This window comes from Rousettus aegyptiacus, unplaced genomic scaffold (assembly GCF_014176215.1).
Source record: "Rousettus aegyptiacus isolate mRouAeg1 unplaced genomic scaffold, mRouAeg1.p scaffold_m13_p_2, whole genome shotgun sequence".
NCBI lineage: Eukaryota > Metazoa > Chordata > Mammalia > Chiroptera > Pteropodidae > Rousettus > Rousettus aegyptiacus.
Window position 1 is genome coordinate 81,252,486 of NW_023416295.1, and position 20,300 is coordinate 81,272,785.

A 20,300-nucleotide genomic window follows, 5' to 3' on the forward strand; every position below is an offset into this window, starting at 1 on the left:
TGTCAAAAGGGCAGTGCTGGTGTGTCCAAGCAACACTTGAAATGCATTTCTTCTCCTCTGGGCCGTTTCTCTTTGTGAGTTATTTGAATTAAAGGGAAAAAAAGAGCTCCGGTGGGAAGCAGCAGGCTTGCTCTGTGCCACCTCACTCACTGACCATTCTGAAACTTCGGCCCCAGTTTCTAGGCCTCAAACACCTCACCGCGTTTACTTTCCCACGCTGCCCAGCCTTAGGCCTTCACCCAGCTGCGCTCTGGCTCTGCCCATGGCCAAGTTCTTCCCAACTAAGAGAGACCATCCCTGACCATGCCATATACGTTAGTGCTCCCATGGCAAAGAAATTACTTCTTACTTGTCATTACTAGTTTACTAGGGTTTTTGTTTGTTCGTTTGTTTCTGCTTCCTTGATTGTTATCTGTCTCCCATACCATGATGTAAGCTCCTTGACACAGGCGCTGGGTCTGTTTTACAATCTGATACATCCCTATGGGCAAGGTAGGAGCTGGAAAAACATTTACTCAAAGAATGAGAGATTTTGAAATGCCCATGGGTTGTGGCTCCTAAAAATTACAAAAAGGTAAAGGAGAAGCAGGAAAGGAAAAGATGGGGGGCAGAGGGAAGGAAAAAAGGAAGGAAGGAAGGTCTTAAAAATATATACGGAAACAAAATTATTGGTATGGAAAGATTATATGTTTTATTCTGTAGACCGAACACCAGGATACCATGTGCCTTTAGTGCCTCTATTTTCAGCAGTCTCTAAACTCACTAAAACCATATGAATTTAGGTTAGAATGGGGGAAGAAATTCCTGGAAATAAAGCTGCTGAGATCCTGGCAAGTGAGAAAATAGTCTACTTTCTGGAAGATCTCTTAAGAAAGGGCAAATACTTTTCTTTCTGCAACAATGGAGAGAAACCTTGCCCAAATATAGGGAGAAAAGACAGGGACAAATGAAATGCAGTGTGTTGGGTGTTACGGTGCCAGACAGTGCTAGATGCTTTCTTTCATCTCTCATCTGATCCAGCAGAACCCACCAACAAGGAAACTGAGGCTTGGACACATTAAGTCACTGCCCAAGTGCACAGTTGATAAGTGGTAAAGGCGGATTCCAACCCAAGACTGGCACACTTCCAAGTTCACCCTCTCTTTTTTGTACACACCTTAAGGTATCTTCTCATCCAAAGATTGAGGGGAAGGAAAGTTCCAAATCTGAATCTATTACAAACACTGTTTCTAGGTAGCCCTTGATGTGGGAAGATGATGTCATTTTATGAATTTAAGGCACTTACTATGTGTTAAGAAAATGAAAATACAGATGTGATCTCCTATAGAACATTCATTTAGAGCCTCAAGATGGCCTCAGAACAACACAATCTTGAACTACGTAGATGCAACACTTTACTGTTTACCAAAGAATTGCTCTGGTTTTTAAAAGGCTCATCTGGAGGAGAACATAAATCTCACCTTAGCCTTACATGTCCAGCCCAACCTTTCTCTTACCTCCTTGAACTCTTTCACAGTCTTAAAGTATAGCCTCTGTTTTTCTAACAACTCCAAGTACTGGTCATTCAACTGGTCTCTTCTCATCTTGTTTTCTTGCTTCTTCTTTTCCATCTGTTGAAACATTTTGGGAAATGGTAATGGGAAAGTATGTTCTGACCAAGGGCTGTTGACAACATCCAAAAGAGATCTATCGCTAATAGTTTCATAGATTTCCTTCTACTATTTTCCTTCTTTATACAATTTTTTTTAGGTTGTTTCATTTATTTGCATAATATTGCATAGAGGCTCTATAATTTCTTCAGCATTTCTCTTATCATGGGGCACTAACTGGTCCATTTTTATTAATTTATGTTTTGGTGAGTACAAATAATTGTTCAATCAACTGGTTCATGATTCTCAACCAAGGGCTAGTTTGCCCCCAAGAAGACATTTGGCAATGTCTAGAGACAATTTAGACAGCCATGAATGTGAGGAGGCATGCTATTGGTACCTGCTGGTAGAAGCCAGGGATGCTGCTAACTATAGTACAATGCCATAGGACAGCCCCCAAACATTAGGGAATTATCCAGCACTGTGGTACTGACAGCATGAAGCCTGGGGGAAGATGGAGAGAATAAGGGGTCAGGCCATTTCCTTCCCCAGAAAGGCTTCTTCTAGGAAACAGGAAGGGGAAACCAAAGGATAAAACCAGAGTAGGTTCCTATTGTTCTTTACCCTGAGCAAGAGCAGCTCTCCGAGTAGAAGCATGGCAAGGTGGACATGTCCGACACATTGAGATTTGGGTTGTGACAGGTTCACGGTTAACCTACTCAATCTATGGGAGCTATTGCTAGGAACTGCCTTTGAACCACCAGTGCAGGTGGTCCCCACAGCTGGCCCTGCCCACTGCAGAGACACTGAAGATGCATCTTCAGGACTGAAAGCACATTGCCAGAACAAGCGGAAGAAGCCTATTCTTCCCAGGGCCTTCTCTATTACCAGTATAAAACCTAGGCCCTGTTATACAAAAGAAGCCATCTGACCTTCATTCTACTTTGCTTAATTCCTTCTACAATCTGTTCCATCTGACGTAAAAACTGGTCCCGGGCAGCAGGGGAAGCCATGGCTCTGAAAGAAAAAACAGTGGAGGAATGACCAGAATACAGGATTTGAAGAGAGAGGGAGGTGTAAAAGAGTTGGCCCTGTACTCAGATGATGCCCCAAAGGGCTGCCAGGGCTTTGCTAGGCATGGTGGGCTAATGAAGAATCCTAGGATCCCAGGCAGTTAAGAATTCTAAACTCTGAGGAAGGCATAAAAATTAGCTGTTTTTATAATTGAATATTAATCTTTTTTTTCAACTTGCCCTAAAATTTCATAAGTACTATGTATTTTCTTAAAGTAAAATAAAATGTCACTAAAATTAACAAAAACATTTTTTACTTTGATAGTAGGTATTGCCTAGGAAATAAATTTCATTTACTTCTTAAAAATCTTAGGGTTTGGAGACACTGCTCAAGATTAGTTGACATATTCTGAGATTTTCCTAAAAGTAGGGCTGGGAAACCTGCCCCTGTTTCTAGAAGCTGCAGGTTAACGAGTAGATTCCCTGATATCTTAAAACACTCCTCTTTGCTTCCAGTTCTATGGAAAGAGTAAAACCAGAAGGAACTGAGTACACAGATACAAGGATTTGAGAATTTTTCCAAAGAACAGGCTGATGGAAGAACGCATCACAAAAATATTCAAATTGCAACTCTTTCAATTGTCAGGAAATAAAAATGAAAACACCAAATTTAGAAACATCACGAGGCTGTAAGTCACTGATTCTTATCAGGGAGATAAGGGTGTTTTATTTGGTTTTAATTAGAAATGAAGCTTAAAATCTAGAGCATGTAATCCATTAAAATCTTAGCTGCTCGTCACCTGCCAGGGGACAGTAGGGATTTGTACTAGAAGGAAAGGAAGGCTGTATACAGGGAACAGGCCCTGGAGCTGCCTGGATGGTGGCTGGGCCAGTGGGCATGCTTGAAGGCTGGTATGACCTGGGTACAGGTGGGCCTTGCCATCCAATTTTTTGGAGAAAAAATTCATATCTGAACAAAGTAGCTTAGAGGGTACATATCAAGAACAAAATCCACAAGATTTTTAAAAATTATATAGATTATTTCCACATCTAAATTTAAAAACAGCTTTGCCCTCAAGAACAAATGGTATTAATATAATCTTAGCAAGACAAAAGAAATATACAGAGATTATAGTAGTTAAGCATAGTAAACTTATTGAAAAGTAACTTTTTCCTAAGACATTCTTTGATTTTTAAAAAATGCACTCTATTATCATTGTGTTTTTGGAAGAACTCAAGGACCATGTAAACCAAGACACATTTGCACTTAGCAGCAAGGTATAAACATGTCAGAACCACACATCTAGTGCTAAGTCTTGCTCAGTCACTCTAATACAATATGAAGGTGAGTGGACTCGAAGTGCAGGACACACCACGGCACTGACAGGGAAGAGAACTGACAGTCTGAGAGCACGTACTGTGAGAAGTTCTCATGAATTGAGTTCAGCAGGCTAATCTGAGGATGAAAGAAAAAAAAAAGTTATAAGCAGTAGGTTGAAATATCCCTGTGCTGTCTCAATCGTGAAGGCCTGTCCTGTTTCTGGATAGCGCTTCTGAAAGAACACACCTTGTTTATGGAGATGAAAGTAACGTGAAAAGAAGAGCAACATATTCTAGCCCCATAGTTTTCCCCAGAGAATCTACCTTGGTATCTCATGACCATAGGAATGCAGGAGAAGGGCTTCCTCCTAGCAGAGAAGATGCTAAGCTAACATTACAGTTCTTTGGGCAAATTGCCACCACAGCCCTTTCTACCTTGCAAACACTGCACTTTATTTTCAGGGCTATGAGTTTAGCATAGTGTCAGTCAGAGAGGGGAGTGAGAATACTGTGCCCACCCACTTCCTTCCCACAAAATCTTTTTGTCAATGTGGCCAACTACTGGGCAGCTCCTAGAGCCTCCACAGAATGCAACATTCAAGGCCTCTATTCCCATGGAAACTACCTGAGCTGGCACAGTAGGTCTCTCTATCTGCCCCAGGGCTCTGAGTCTGGAGAAACTAGAAACCTACTTCCTCTTTTTGGCTGTGCCACTAACTCAACTTGCGAGCTAAGGACTAAGCATTTACTACATACTTGGATGTCAGATTCATTGTCTGTAACACGGAAATGATATTCTTGTCCTTATGACTCCACTGGGATGTTTGAAAGCTAAAATATCATAGGCATAAATAGATTCAAATAAAATCCACAGTTTATTCAAATGCAAAATTCTAACTGTGTTAATATGGCTTAGAATTAAAAAGCCCACACTCCTCTACATAGTCCTAGTTTTTAAAAGAATGTAACAACTTCCAACGCTGCTGATGAAGGCAGGTCAGCGGACTTAAGGCTTTCTCATAAGGAACTGGCTTGTCCCTAAGTTAGGCTGGCAAGTCTTTCCCATGCTGGGTAGAAAGACCTCAAGACTAGGATGTGTAGCAAAGTTATCCCCCAGGTCTGACACAAATTCCACATCCATCCATATGCATCTCTTGAGCTTCCCTGTGTGTCTCCTAAGGACAGCATTTCTCACACAACACTGGGAAACAGCCAGTCTCACTTTACTGCAGACAACATGAACTCCCACGGAATCTTACACTTTCTGTCTCTGTATCCCAGCACTGGGCATAGAACAGATGTCCCTTCTGCTTAAAATGAATGTACCCCAGACACCAAATTCATTTGAACTTTCTGAGGTCAACAGCACTGGCAGGGGCTCGTCTAATTAATCATTTTCTTTTTATAAAGTTTCTTACCTCTTTTTCCAAATAAACCTTTTTATCGTCTAGGGTATTATATAAAGTGAAGAACTGCTTGGTTTCCTTGTGTACTGCAGAAACTGTAAATGCAAAAAAATCAGCACAGAAGTAAGAATACACATTAAAATGACTCTAAGCACCTTCTCCCCTGAGGCAACCCCCTGTAGGACTCAGACCTGTCAGAACTGGTACTTCTTGTCAGCAGTCTAGGCAGAAGCCCCGCAGGGCACAAAACTCTGTGCAAAACTGCAGCGGGCTGATGGCAAGTAGCCAGTTCTGATTGGTCTCACCAAGAGGAGGGGCGAGAGGAACCGTTTAGGTATGGGACAGGCAGGTTTTGGAGAAGTCCTTCAGGTGAGGAGTCCTGGGAGGAAAACAGCAAAGTTGAGGAAGCTGCCACCCCACCTCTCACTGTTTGAGTGGCCTCCTTCCTCCCCACACCCCCAGGAGCAGGGGCCACAGCCCATGCTTAGCACAGGCTTATTCAAGAGAACCTCCAAAGTATCTCCTAGATGAATGATATACCCAATCCAGGGCAGAATACAAGCCCAATGAAGTAAATTCTCTTCCTATCCCTGTGCATATGACCAACCAAGGTGACACTTATTTACCAGGGCTCCCCCATCTCTATGTATAAAATTACTCTGCATCTCTGTCTACTTCCCCTTCTTCACTTTTCTCTACAGAAGAATGACTTACAAGCAAATGGCAAATGAAAGCAAGTGTGCCATATTCACCAGAGAATGAGGTCACTGAGGTAAAGAGTTCTTACCCAAACTCACCCTTTCTGCTCTGTGGCTGGGTAGCTGGGCACCCCCATATAGCTCTGAGACTACGTGACTTCCTCACTGCTCTAAATTTCCATAATACACAGCCGCCCAGAGAAAGAGAGATAATCCCAAGACCTAAGTTCATAGTTAGGCTTTGAGCCTAAGCTGAGAGCTTCAGTGAAGCTATAGCTAAAGATCCTGATGCATAATGGTTATCAGGCACCAGCCAACACTACAGTGGAGTCTGGTTTTTCATGCCCTCTGGCTCCCCAGAAAGGGGTCCCCTCTGGAGCAGCACAAGTGGGGTAGGGAGAGCAGGCCTGGGAAATTTTGGTTTCCTTGGGCAACTTCCAATAACATTTAAATCTGATTCTTTAAACCAATCATTCAACTTTTAACTTTCATACCCAGTAATATCTGTGTCTCCCACCAGTAGAGCAGCTCAAAGATGGGTGGAGGTCAGGGAGATTTGCTGAACATACTTGGTATCAGAAGTCAATAATCTGTTACAAATACTTTGATGCAACAGTTAAAAATGCCCCCAACATCTAAATATCTCATTTGTATAAAAATCACATCATGAACTACTCAATATGAAGTAGTATTATTATTGCTAATAGCTTTAGAACAGTGGTACTGAATCCTGGCTGAAAAAGGAAATCACCTGGGGAGTTTTAAAGTCCCATGACCAATTAAATGAGATTTTCTGGGGACGGGGTCCAGGTGATTACAATGCGTAGCCAATGTTGAAAATTTCTGTTATAGATAAACCAGTCAACTTTTAGCTTTATTGCTCCGGAATGTAATTGTCACCCTTACTCCATCTAGCTCAAGGACTGGATGGGGGACATAGGTATTTGATGATGATTAAAAAAATGAATGATGTAGACATTTTGGTGCAACTGACTGAAAAAAGTCTTTGGTATAAAAATGTCCTATCATAAAATAACTTTAACATGTTATTAACAAATATACAGATATAAGGTATTATTACTTCCTATTTTTATTAATAGCTTTAAAGTAGACAGGGTAGAAAATTAAGGGGAAAGATTTAACTTAAGGCAGAAACTATTTTCTGCTGAGAAACTGCCATTGCTGATACTTGCTCTTGATCATTTGAATCAAATGGGTGACTGTATAAATCCTGAGGATGGTAGGGTAAGAGATGTAAAAAAAAGTATGATTCTGGATTCAAGTAAGTACAATGTTCTATATTGAACCAGGAAGGATGCTTGAGAGGCCAAGATCTCAAGGTAATATGAGGAGGATTTTAAAGAAGGGTTGAAGTTTGCCAGGTGGGAACTGCAGAACTATGGCAACTGGACTTGGGGACCAGCTCACAGGCCAAGATGTAGATGCCCTCCTGGGAAGAATGAAGCACTGAGGGATTGTGGAGGGTCGGGGAGGGGGAGCCAGCCAGTGATGCCAGCCCAGTGATGCAGGACTTTATCAGTGCTCTAAGGACTCTGAAGATTATCCAGTAAGTTATGAGGAGTTACTAAATATTAACTCTTAAAGAAAGAATATAAATGATCAAATTTATGTTTGAGAAAGATCTCTCAGGCAAGAGTACAGGGAAGGGGTTAGACTCTAGGCAGTGAAGAAAAGGCAGCTACAGTAGTCCAGAAGAAATGGACTTGACCATTACTCAGAAACAGAACTAGCAGAGCATCATGAGTCAGAGTGGACTAAGGAGGGCCCAGCTTGTCTAGACAGTGATCCTAGTGATTAAGAGGAAAAACAAAATACGGAGGGTGAATTCAATTTTGTACCTGTACAATCTCAGATATCTAGGAGTCAAGAATAGGAGTCTATACCAGCGGTCCCCAACCTTTCTCACACCAGGAACCAGTGCTCCTATGAGAATCTAATGTCTGATGATCTGAGGTGGAGCTGAGGCAGTGAGGCTAGTGCAGGGGAGTGGTTACAAATACAGATGAAGCTTCGCTTGCTCACCCCATTGCTTACGTCCTGCTGTGCGGCCCGGTTCCTAACAGGCCATGGACTGGTACTGGTCCGTGGCCTGAGAGCTGGGACTGCTGGCCTAAAGGAAGAAGTGATGGTCCAGGGCCTATTTATAGAGGATATCTGAGCTGGGTCTTGAAAACTTTGTCAGATACAAAAGAAAGGGCCCCAGACACAGGTAAGAGAAAGTGTCAAGACCCCAGGTGTCAAAGTGCACAGTGTGTTCAGATGCAGTATGTGAACTGGTGAGGCCAGGTATGGACTTAGAGTAGGAAGGGGGACCCCAGGCAGCCATTTAGATTGGGGAGGATCCTGGGAAGAATAAGGAGAGAGCCTTTATTCTAAAGTTTTGCCAGCAGAGGAAGATGAGACACAATCATATGTGTGGATGAGATACTTGCAGAAGGGGCTGCAGACCAGCTAATGGTCATTCAGCTGAGTTATGATGTAAATAAGAACAGATATGGCAGTAGCAGTGGAAACAGAAAGGCAATGACAGCTCTGAGGGCCACCCTGAGCCTGACAAGATGTGCTTACTGATTTAGGCTGAGGGAGGTCCTGTCCTGGATTACTAGGTGAATATTATGCTGTTAAAGGCAAGGACCACATCAGCCAGAAAGTTTGTGGAGGAGGACAGTGAGAGATGCTGGGGCTGATGTTCAGGGTAATGCTGGAAAGTGGATGGGAAGCTCAGTGGAGCCAAATGGCTGACTGGAATGAGTGCTGGTTCGAAACATTACTCTAAAAGCTCAATTAGTGTTAACAATCCATCCGCGGAGAGGGCAGTATAAGCACCTTGGTGCCGCTCCCAGGATTATGGATCGCCCACTAGCAGGCAAGGTAAAATGAGTGCTGAGTGGGGCTGCCGATAACACAGAGCTCATTCTGGTGGTGGCTTTCATGGACTGTACTATGATACACACTCCACCATGCTAAAATGGGACAAAGTCCCTTGCCTCCTGTCTCTCCCAGGACCAGCCTTTGAGAGCTTGTTAGTGGTCAATGCACCTACTCTGGCGGTAGAGTTCGATAAATCTCTTCTGATACTGTATTAGCTCGGCTCGGCTGGGCACTTCATCAATCTTGCGATGCAAAATTGCAATTTCTCTATTTCTTCGAGCCTAAATGCAAAAGAGAGGAGACAACATTATTTGGTAAAAGCCCTTATGTGTTCTCTGGGGAGCTAAAACATTACCCCAAACCCCTACCTGAGCATAATCACATGCCCTGGAATGCAGGCCTCAAATTTTGCTGTTGGCCGGAGACCCCCATCTCAAATTATGACTGACTCTCCACTTTGCAACACATGGAGAAGGTGTGGCTGGAAACTTGAAACACAGCAGGCATTGAATTAATGGATCAGGAAGGAGGAGTCTGAGGGGACAGGGCGTGTGGCCAGAGCCCCCAGCCAGAGCACCAGGCCCCTGAGTAACTGATTCCACCAGTGCCAGATGATGAGAAACTGATGCCACCCTGCTGCCTCCATATAAATTCCAAATTCCTTCTCCTGGTTGAAAAGCTCCCACAATTGATTCCTAAAATAACTTTCCAGCATTTTCTCTCTACCAGGAGCTGGGGGGGATATTGGCCAACCTGCCCCACTGATTACATCCAAGGCAGCAAAGCAGTGGGTATGGCACAGGGGCGAGCAGGCTCTTTATGCAGGCAGCTCAGAGCACCACCTTCCCCAGCAAGACCACTGCCTGGAGGAAGTTGTTCGGCTGCCGCCATACATTTCCTGTCTCAGGCCTAAGTGGGCTCTCATTGTTGTCTCTCTTTTGTGCCTCTCCAAGTTCTAGATCTCTGGGCCTGCTTTACTCACAACAGCAGATTTGGGTCTCTAATTCACTGCGGAAATACAAGCCTCCAGGTGAGAAACCCATCATCCACTCAGGTTTGAGGGAAAGATGTATTCCTTTCACCCCAAGGCTACACCTTCCATGAGTGCTTAGGCTCTGACTCCACTGCCCCATCCCAGGAATCTAAAGATATTATTGCTCATTCTTTTTACTGTATCTCTAACCTCTCCCTTTCTACTGGCTCCTTCTCATTAGCATTTAAATATGTTCAGGTCCTTTACTCCGTATAAAAGCCCTTGGAACCCAGATCACCTTTCAACTACCAGCCTTTCCCCTTCCTTCAACAAACTTCCTGAAAGCCATATATCCTCCCTTGGTTCCTCTAACTCCCCACTGCCCTCTGGTCATCCTTCACCTACTGCAGCTGGCTTCTTCCAACACCCACTGAAACTTGCCAAGGTCACAGACCTCTGGGATACATCTAATAGGTAATTTTGTTTCTAGCTTTCTTGACTTCTAGCAACATTTACTATTCTCTCTACTGATCTCTCCGCTGAGCTCCCATGAGACCTTGGGCTCATGTTTTTATTGCCTCTGGCTGCCTGCTCAGTCTTTACCCTCATTGAATTCCTCCTTTTTCTCAGTCTATTCTTACACAGGGTTTAGTCCCAGGGCTTCTTCTCAGCCTACATTTTCACAGCATCAGTTATCACCTACACAGTGCTGCCACTCAATCTCCAGCCCAGATTATGCTGAGCATCAGACCCAATTAATACCCGTCACTTCTTAGACGTTTCTACTTAGTTGAGTGCTCCAACCTTTAAAAGCCCAAAATGGATCTCAGTAACATTCTTAGTCACACTCCCACCTGCTTTAGTCCTATTCTTTCTCCTTTAATGCTTCTTCTCAGTTAACAATAGGATCCACCCTGCTCCCCAAGTGAGCAATTCAAGCAATATCTGACTCCTCTTTTTCTCTTATCAATCAGTTTCATCCCATACAGCTTCTCAATCTCTCCCCTACCAGTTCCCTTCTGTCCATCCCCACCCATCCTGCCCTGGATCAGGCCCTTGTGATTTTACTGCGGCTTCCCTCTTGCTAGTCTGTCTGTCTGAAGCTGTGCACAGGTTGCAGTTTGTATATCGTCTCCCTTGTATTTTGATGCATATGGACATATCTTGGTCTGTATCGTGGCCTTCAAAGAGCCAGCCAGCTCCCAGAAAATGGGCCATTCCATTTACTATCCTGGGACCTAATGCAACACTAAATATATAGTAAGCACACTGTCAAAAAGTTTCCTAATATACAGCTGTACTGTCCTGACTTTGTTTAATTCTGTCTCTTTAAAGATTAGTACAGTGTCCTTGTAACAGGGACAAATTTGACCTACACGAATTTAACTAAACAGCTCAGCAAAATAAGCAAGAGCCAGTGATAGAAAACACAGGGTCCCACTGGCCTCCGTAGACCTTTGGGCATTCCCATCAGAGAACAGAAGGAAGGCCTGGGCCAAAATGCAACACGATTTAACTCTTGGCTTCTGGGCTATTATGAACTATATCCTAGCAATGTAGTAAATTCTACAGTGTGATTTTGACTGTGTGAATTTAGCTTTAGAGACAACTTTAAAACCTACTGCCCCCATATATGATGTCCTTCTGACAAACCTCCAGGTTTAGTAACTAAGACAGCTAAAATAAGCACTTAATTTTGGAGGAATAGTATTAGATAAGAACATTGGAACTTGAATCCTGGCTCTGGCACTTACCAGCTGCCGACCTTGGTCAAGTACTTAATGGAATTGAATTAATTTCTTCATTTAGAAAATTAGGCTAATACATACTCTCTACTAGGGTGAGACTCAAATCAAACGAGATGATTGTGAAAGTAACATGCCAATGTGAGGTGTTATTATCACTGTCTTAAACCACCAAGTTATCCTCCAGATAGATAACTGGAAAACAGCATCCTTAGTACCAAGTCTCTCTAGTTCTCAGACACTAGGCTTTCAAGTTCTGCTACAGGACATTCATACCTAGTTAGATGCTATCATGTATTTTTGTGCTCTAGATTTTACTCACCTGTAGTAAACGGATCTTGTAAAGTTTCTCTTTCTCCATATTATACCGCCTGTCTAGGTCTTCCTAAAAATTGGAAAAGGACACAATTATCTGGGAATAGGAAACTTTCATTCTTTGATGAAGTCTTTTGAAGTTGAATGTTTTAAAACCATATCTCCTTCATCCTCAGGCCCCAAATTTCTTTTAAGTGGCCAAGCTTAGGGTCTGGGTCCTGTGTCTCAGAGGCCTGACACCCTTTCATATCTCTTTATAACACTTCCTTCTTCTGGGATCCAGGCTGAATCCAGTGTTCCTAAGCATCCCTCGAATCCATATGTTGCCCTCCCGCCAATAAAAACAAACTGTAATGAGAAGACAATCATGACTTAAGAGAACCTACTGTCCTATGCCTCTGTGTTTACAGAAAATGTTGGTTTGCTTTCTGTTCCTATTTCGAACTGCACTGTCCAATATGATCATCACTAGTCACACATAATATTTTTAAATTTACATGAATTAAAATTTTAAAAAATCAGTTTCTCAATGGCACTGGCCACATTTCAAGTATTCAGTAGCCACATGTAGCCAGTGGCTACTGTATTGGACAGTGCAGAGAGAGAACATTTCCGGCACTGCAGAAAGTTCTTTTGGACAGAGATGAATTAAAAGAGAAACTAGGCCATCACTGAACCCAGTGAGGTAAAAGACATGGCTAGGGAAAGCTACAATGAGGTCAGAGGTGCCCCCTTCCCCAGCAAACACATACAGACATACACAGAGAGGGGATGGGGAAAGAAGTTAAACACAATACTGCCTCCATCTGAGGGACCAGATGTGTAAAATAGGGCAATGTCCCTGAGAGCGCACAGATGAAGTGGCCGTAGAGAAAATTAAAGCAGGCATGAGAAACTGTCATGGAAGGGTGTAAAGCTGGCCACCATGCCCAAAGAGGCCACTGGGAATCCTGAAAATGAGCAGGTACTTACATTATGAGTCATCACGGATGTGAGGGCATCATGCGGCTCTCCACTGGAGAGGGTCTGAAATGATGAATAGTAAGAAACACCCTTCTGAGTACAGTGAATGGGACAGAAGCTGAGGGTCTAGATGCAGGAAAGGGTGAGGGTAAGGGGCAGTTCATCACAAATGTCTGGTCAGGGAACAGAAAAGGAATAGCTCCTGTGAGCCCTCAGATTTCAAACTGTTCTAAATGTCTGTCTGTTACACACTAACAAGCTAAACTTGTCTTTGAATGTGAGTAATAATACCTCTACTAAGATGAGATTGCTGAGAAGAGACAGGGATCCTAAAAGTTTGTGATCCGTGCAAACTCAGCAGCTGACTGAGCTGATGATTTGAGCCTCAAAGGTTCAAAGTTTTAGAAACAACTGGAGAGGAAGGCTGTGTGATGATGACCCCAGGACACCACTGCACTGCATGGTCAGACTTGGCTCTTCCCCCATGCTGGTCCTCACAGCGGGGAGAAGTTCTACAGCCTGGCTGAAATGTCACAACCCCATTATGCCAGAAGGAGGCATCTCTATCCTGCGCAGTCTCTGAGAGAGAGTGTGTGTGTGCGTGTGCGCGCGTGTGCACGCACCTGCGCTGGCCAGCTTGGACCCGTCTCTTCCCCTCCCTGAGCCTCAATTCCTCATTCCAGGAGGCATCTCTATCCTGCGCGGTGTGGGCGTGGGCGTGGGTGTGGGTGTGGGCGTGGGTGTGTGTGTGTGTGTGTAGGCTTGGACCCATCTCTTCCCCCTTCCTGAGCCTCAAATTCCTCCTCATTCCTACAAGGGAAGAGGTGCAAGTGATGAGTTACGAGGCCGTCCAGCTCTCACATCCCAAGCATAGAGGTAATCAGCAAATAAACTTTGAACTAAGTGTGAGAAGGGAAAATAAAACTCAGAGATTCTTATAGTCTCACTTGGTAAGAGAAACAGACTGTTTTCTGTCCTTGCATTATAATTATAATGTAATGCGTGATAGGAATCCATACTAGCTTCTTGGGAGACCACGTCTTGGTTCAGAGAGCCAGATGTGCTCAAGTCCAGAAAGCCCCTGCCCTGTGACTCAGCATGGCTCCCTTGCTTCCTGCTCAGTACTGCCTTTTAAGGGTGGGGCATGTCCCTAGGCAGGAGTAAAGGGTGAAATGAGTTAACTGGTACCAAATTTAGAGAACGAGCTGAGTGGAAAACAGAAGGTCAGGTGTTTCTTGGAAATATCCCTTCCCTGAATGGAGAGAGATGACTTGTAATCTGGTAATTCCTGTGTGGGGTGGCTGTGCCGTCCACACCCACTGCTGCCTTCTACCCACCAGAAGGAAGAGAAAGGAGAGAGAGAGAAATCTAACAAAATCAAGTGGTGAAACCAGCTGAGGAATATGCATTCCGAGGACCACATTAAGGAAACCAGTGCTTTTTTCACCAGTCCTTTATAACACCAGACTTTCGCTGAGTAGTCAGTCCTCTAATCATTTCACTGTATAAGTCATAACAGCACCGCATGGTCTGGAGGACTCCTCTGAGGCCTTTACCTTTTCTTCTCCACTTGGTGCTCTTTCAGCTTTCAGGTTTTCAATTTCTTGCTGTAGACGTGTCATCTCCTCCTTTAAAAGTGATATAAATATGTATAAAACTTGGGCAAGCTAGTAATTGGATGCAATTATTTAACTTGATCCAGAGTCTTATTTTCATATTTTGTGAATTTATGCTGGGAGAAAAAGCCCACTAGAAACTAACTGCTCACACCTCCCAGTTTCAGCCTGGAAGAATTTTTTTAGGAGGCTATAGACAGCTGTGCCTTAGTTAAAAAGGCCCTTTCTTTTTAAAGGGCAGGTGAGGCACATAGTAATCACTGGTACATGAAACGAATGGGTAGCCTGGAGCCTACTTCCAAGTAGCTGGGCCATCTTGTTTCCTCTTCTCCACAGGCCTGTCTACCTTTCCTGGTACCCTCTAGCCTGGAGCTCTGCATCACCAGTCCCCTCCTCCACTTGCCATCCTTATCTGCCTTTAAGTAAGAACCAGCCTCCAGACAGCTCCTGTGCCAGAGTAGCCTCTCTTGCTCTGGAGTGCACGTAGACCTCGCCGGGTCTCATCTCCTGCCTTCTGCTGTGGTCATGGTCACCTGTGCACAGATCACCCCCACTACTGGATTCTGAGTTCCCAGATGGCAGGAATTAGGGCTTATAGACTTGACAGACAGACATCCCAGGTTTTCAGGACAGCCCTGGTTTTACATGACGCTATTCCTTTATGCTTTCAAAACTTTCAAAGATATTGGTAAATTGGAAAACATTGTAAGACTGTGCTCTCAATTTTGGGGTCTGGCACATACAGTTACTAAGCTAACTCACTTTCGGTATCCTCGGAGTGTACCCACCACAGCGCTCTATTCATTATACAAAACTGACACATAACTGCTTGATGAATCTACCTTTTTGATTGTACCAGGATAGGATGCACAACAGGACAAGGGGAGGTAAAGCAAGAGATTTTACAAGAGTTCTGGTTTAATATCTACTGACACCAAGCAACACTTACTCGACAATGTGCTTTAAACTCTTGTTCTTGGCTTTTCAGACTTTCATTCATGGCTACAAGTGCTCTCAAGTTCTGTAGGATACTGCACAGAAAAGACCAAAAAATAACATATGGCAAGCCATTATGATTTTATGAATCACAGCTAAAACCAAGTCCCTAGCTAAAAAGGGACTCCCTTTTTAATTTCCTTTGTCGTTTCTAGTGTCTAATGGGTTCTCCACAAATGATAAAGACTACTGTTTAACTAACATTATTATTTGTTTATATGCCAGAGTCCATCAGGCTACACCCAAACAAACATTACACAATCCAGAATTAAACTGTCAACTGCAGAAACATGAGTGAGTTTCAAGAGTACTGGGTATATTTAATGATATCAATTACTCGACAGTACTCAGAGCATAGACAGTATGGAAAACCATTTTTAATATCCATTCTGAAAAGGAACCAAGTTGCTTAAGGTCATTAAATACAAAAATTTGAAAATAAAAATGTTAAGTATCTAACAGTACTTTGCTCCATATCATGACAGAAGAGTTTCTAATTATAAAGCCAAGTAAGCTGTGGGTACTTCTTTGCTAAAAATGTCTATTAAATTCAGAACTGCTCAATTTGTGCCTGAAGCTTTTTATGATTTCACAATCTCATTTAAATGAGTGATATACTTAGGAGATTTTACCACCCAAACAGTTTGGTGACAAAAACATCAAATGTAAGTGCTCCTTACATGTAATTTAAATTGTCTAAAGACAGTTAATTTAAATGGAAAAAAAAAAAAACTGCAGCAGCTATTTGGCCAAAAAAAACCCAAAACTGTACCTTTACACTCAAGGAGACATGACTAAAACGAGTACTGTTAAAAAAACTGGTAACGGAGGTTAACTCTGGGGAGAATTGGAGGCTGGGGGATGAGGTGGGAAGGGAAATTTTTCACCATATGCCTTTTTGTACTGTGAATGTATTACTCAGTTTTTAAAAATAGAAAAATTATAAAAACGAAACCCCAAGACATATAGCTTCTGACTCCCAGAAGAAATAGGAGAAAGGAAGCTAATTTAGTGCGGCCCAGGCACATCTCAGCACGTCTCAGCATGTGCCCGAGCCATGGGCACATTCTGGATTGGCGCATGAATTAGTGGACCTGTATGGGGCCCAAAGCATGACCACTGGTTCCTTAGTCTTGCGCTCCGACCAATTAAGGCGCCAGGCACTAGTAAAATTACATTCTTCAAATAGAAAATAAACACATGCTTAAAATCTCTTACCTTGGATCAGCTTTGGATTCTATCTTCTCGAGGGCTGCCTGTTCCTTGTCCAGTTTCTCACTATAGCTCTTCAACTGCAAGAGAGAATGGAGGCATCGTTGCTAGAGATTTGGCAGTGTAGCAGAGTGAGCACTTCCATTCTTCCCCCTGGTTCCACCTGTACCACACTTCTGACAGGTGGCTGAGCCCACGGGATTTAGCTGTACACTGAGAAAATAGGTGGACAAGAAAAATAGGATGAGGGGTAGAGGGACAACATGGACAGGACACAAAACAGACCCTTTTGATACATACTGCTGGTTAATGAAACCCTGGCAATGGGTTTTAATTATAGCAGCAAAAGGGTATAAAGTCAAGAGTAATGTTGACAGTGGCTGCCTTTCAGTAGGAAGGAGGTAAATGAAAGCAGTGGCTATGAGACAGCCCTGGGTTTAAATTTCAGAATGCCATTACTGCGGTTATTAACAAGGACAGGGTTAAATCTCCCATCTTCTTCAATAATTTCACCTCCATTTTTCTGAGTCAGATAGTGAGGTTTAAAAAATTTTTTAAAGAAACTTTAAAATAAAGTATAAATTATAAAGTGTACAGAGTTATATCATACAATAGATTACTAAGCTGCTATTTTAAAAAAGTAAGAAAAATGCAGCTTTTTTATGATGATCTCTAATATCTACCTGTTAGGTGAAGAAAACAAGGTATAAAACCAAGTATATGTTTCCGATCAGTATAAAGGAACATATACATTGAATGTATACATGTATAAAAAATATATACATGTTACTTATATATGTGTAAAGTATTTCTGAAAAGATTCATAAGAAATTGGTTGCACTAGTTACCTCTGGAGGGTTCTAGTTGAAAATGAAAGACTAAGCACAAGTTGCTGCAACCTTTTCTTGCCTTGAGGCCTGAAAATTCCAGACTATTATGTTGGAACCTCAGGGACAAGAAAGATGGCGAGAGAGGCCTGCTGTGTGGAGTTAGAAGATGCAGGAAGGACTGGTCTGCGGGCCTGGGATCTGCATCGGGAACAGTCAGCTGGGCTAAGCAACATGGCCTGGCTCCCTTAACCCAAGCGCTAATATAAGAGCTGGTGCTTGAGTCACGGAGGCAAGGCAGGGCCTCAGAGAGCTGGCGATACCCAGAGAAATGGGAAGTTCCCCAACTCTGAATGTAGGTTACCACTGGCTGATCCCACCAAAGAGGAGAACCCACCCTTACAGAGTAATCACATGAAGCAGGCTGCATAAAATGGATGCAGAATCCAAACTGCTGGTAACAGGAAATTTCAGCCAAAGATAGGCATACCACCAAGAATTATCAAACATCTGAAGAAAGATGAAATCATAAAAAACATGTATCAACTCAACATAAATTTTGATCTTAATAGTTTATAGATCAAGAAAACCTTTAGATAATGAATGCCCTTAGACAGAACAGATGCTGCATATACTAAAAGAATCAACCTCACGCACAGGAAATTAAAGTTGTAATTGCTGAAATTACAAGTGGACAGGCTAGAACGCGGTGGTCCCCCCAATGCAGAGTCCAGCCAGTCTCCTGGCCTTCTTGCGGTGGCACGCAGCCTCCCCACAGTCATCTGTCTTCTATCTTCCACGTCTTGCTTTACTTTTCTTAACTGTATTGGAAAGACAGGTTTCCCATTTTTTAGTATCACTAGGTTATCCTGGAAGGGCAGGTGTTGCTGAAAGGTAAAACCTGGAAACGCTGGTGTGAAAGGGCCAGAGTACCTATTTTGCCCAATCTTTGTGTTGAAGAGAGACTGAGGCCCAATGACAAAGTGCATTACTTATTCAGGACCTGGTCTTCAGTATTCTGACCAAATCAGGCTTCTTCATAAGCTGTTCAGAACCAGGTTTTGTATAATTTCCCATTTTTGTAGAAGAGAATTAGTTTGACTGCCCTATTAGTAAGCTCTTTAAAAGGTATTTGGTGCCAGAGTAGATATGGCTCCCTGCATGGTCTCTACGCCTTAGTGTCCTCATCTGCAGAACAGGGATGATAACAGTGTGTTGTTAGGGCTGTTGTAAAGATTCAATGGACTAATACAAGTGACATTCCCAGAATACATTCAGCAGATAGTAATTGGCTGTTATTATTTGAGGATAGAAAAACTCTCTCCTATTATTGACTTAAATCACAACCTCTACCTTGCCAGTGGCTCAATTTGATTTAGTGTTCAATACAAAAAGCCGCTTTATAGCCATTTAGGATTTATATCCTTAGGAGACATATAAGTGTCTTAGGAAATTGATATCAAGATGCTTTACCTTTAATCTCCTCCAGATTGTTATACAAAGACATGACCTGGCAAACTTCATGCTAGGGATTCTGCAGCATTCAAATAAGACAGCAGCAGGAATTCTACCCCAGGAATTTGCCTTCTAATCCATAAGGAATGTAGTCACAGAATAATGGAAAGAAAGCCGATCTGTCCAAAGGCATCTTTAGAAAAAATTTTTTTAATTTACTGATTTTTATGCCTGCCTTTTAAAACCATTCTGACAATAATCAAAGAGAGTAGTTCGGGTCAGAATTAAAAAGCTTTGTCAGACTTGTAAGTGTTGCATATTGCTATAAACATAAGAATTTTAAATAGGCAAATTTCATGTGAAATTAAAAAAAATAAGGACAGTATGGTTTGAGAGATATCTTTGAAGATCAGTCCTGTTTCCACAAGGTCTAGAAAGTACTAGATGGGGCCCCTGAAGTGAGGTGAGGCCCTTGTAAAGTACAGCTATGGCCTGAGCACCAAAATCACAATGACAGCTTTTCCAATCCAGTAAGGATGGTTCTATGGAAGTGCAAGGGACAGAAATATCTCACCCCCCTCATGATGGAACTGGCATCAGAGGTGCTTGTTTTCTTCACCTGGTTTCCCAGGAAATCAGAAGTGGGAGGTAAGCAACGCTCTGATGCTGATGTGAGACGGTATACTAGTAACCTGGGCTAGAAAATGGATCGTATGGTTCAAAATATATATACCAGCAACCCTCTTCCTCCTCATGAGAACCCTCCCCTATCCCACCTAAGCTTAACTGGCTTTTGTACAGCAAATTATATCATTCTGTGGTTCTCTCATCTTATAAACAGAAACTATCACACTCTCAAAGAATTCAGTACTTTGGAGCTATTCTACAACCTGGGGTTTGAGGGGCATAGGCCTTTTACTGTGAATGACCCTTCACATTCTATTTATTTAATTTTTTAATTTTTTTATTTTTCAGGTGAGGCAACCCTTGGTTGACCTCACAGACTGCAAGGACCCTGTCATCTTACAATCCCTTATTTTTTATTTTTTACGCCTACAGCACCTGGTCTTTCTAGGTGGTCTCCCATCCAAGTAGTAACCAGGTCCGACCCTACTTAGCTTCCGAGATCAGAAGGGATTGGGCTTGTTCAGGGCGGCAAACCTTCATATTCTAGGTGGCTCACCTCTACCTATGAGGCCCATTTTCCTCAGGAAGTCTACCCTAACCCTTGTAGCCCACAGTGATCTCTCTCATCAGGATGGCTGATGGTTTAAAACACA

At 42.8% G+C, this 20,300-nt stretch overlaps 1 protein-coding gene across 1 annotated transcript in view; it reads right to left on the reverse strand.

Moving 5' to 3' along the window:
* CCDC93 (coiled-coil domain containing 93) overlaps positions 1-20,300 on the reverse strand; it is an 83,774-nt gene that overhangs the window by 8,097 nt on the left and 55,377 nt on the right. Inside the window, exons 14-23 of the mRNA XM_036236022.1 lie at positions 16,745-16,818; positions 15,480-15,561; positions 14,471-14,542; positions 12,924-12,977; positions 11,959-12,021; positions 9,091-9,199; positions 5,341-5,423; positions 4,021-4,058; positions 2,522-2,606; positions 1,497-1,610 (exon numbers count right to left, since the gene is read on the reverse strand). Of these exons, the coding sequence (XP_036091915.1) occupies positions 1,497-1,610; positions 2,522-2,606; positions 4,021-4,058; positions 5,341-5,423; positions 9,091-9,199; positions 11,959-12,021; positions 12,924-12,977; positions 14,471-14,542; positions 15,480-15,561; positions 16,745-16,818 (774 nt within the window). The remainder of the gene's footprint in view (positions 1-1,496; positions 1,611-2,521; positions 2,607-4,020; positions 4,059-5,340; positions 5,424-9,090; positions 9,200-11,958; positions 12,022-12,923; positions 12,978-14,470; positions 14,543-15,479; positions 15,562-16,744; positions 16,819-20,300) is intronic.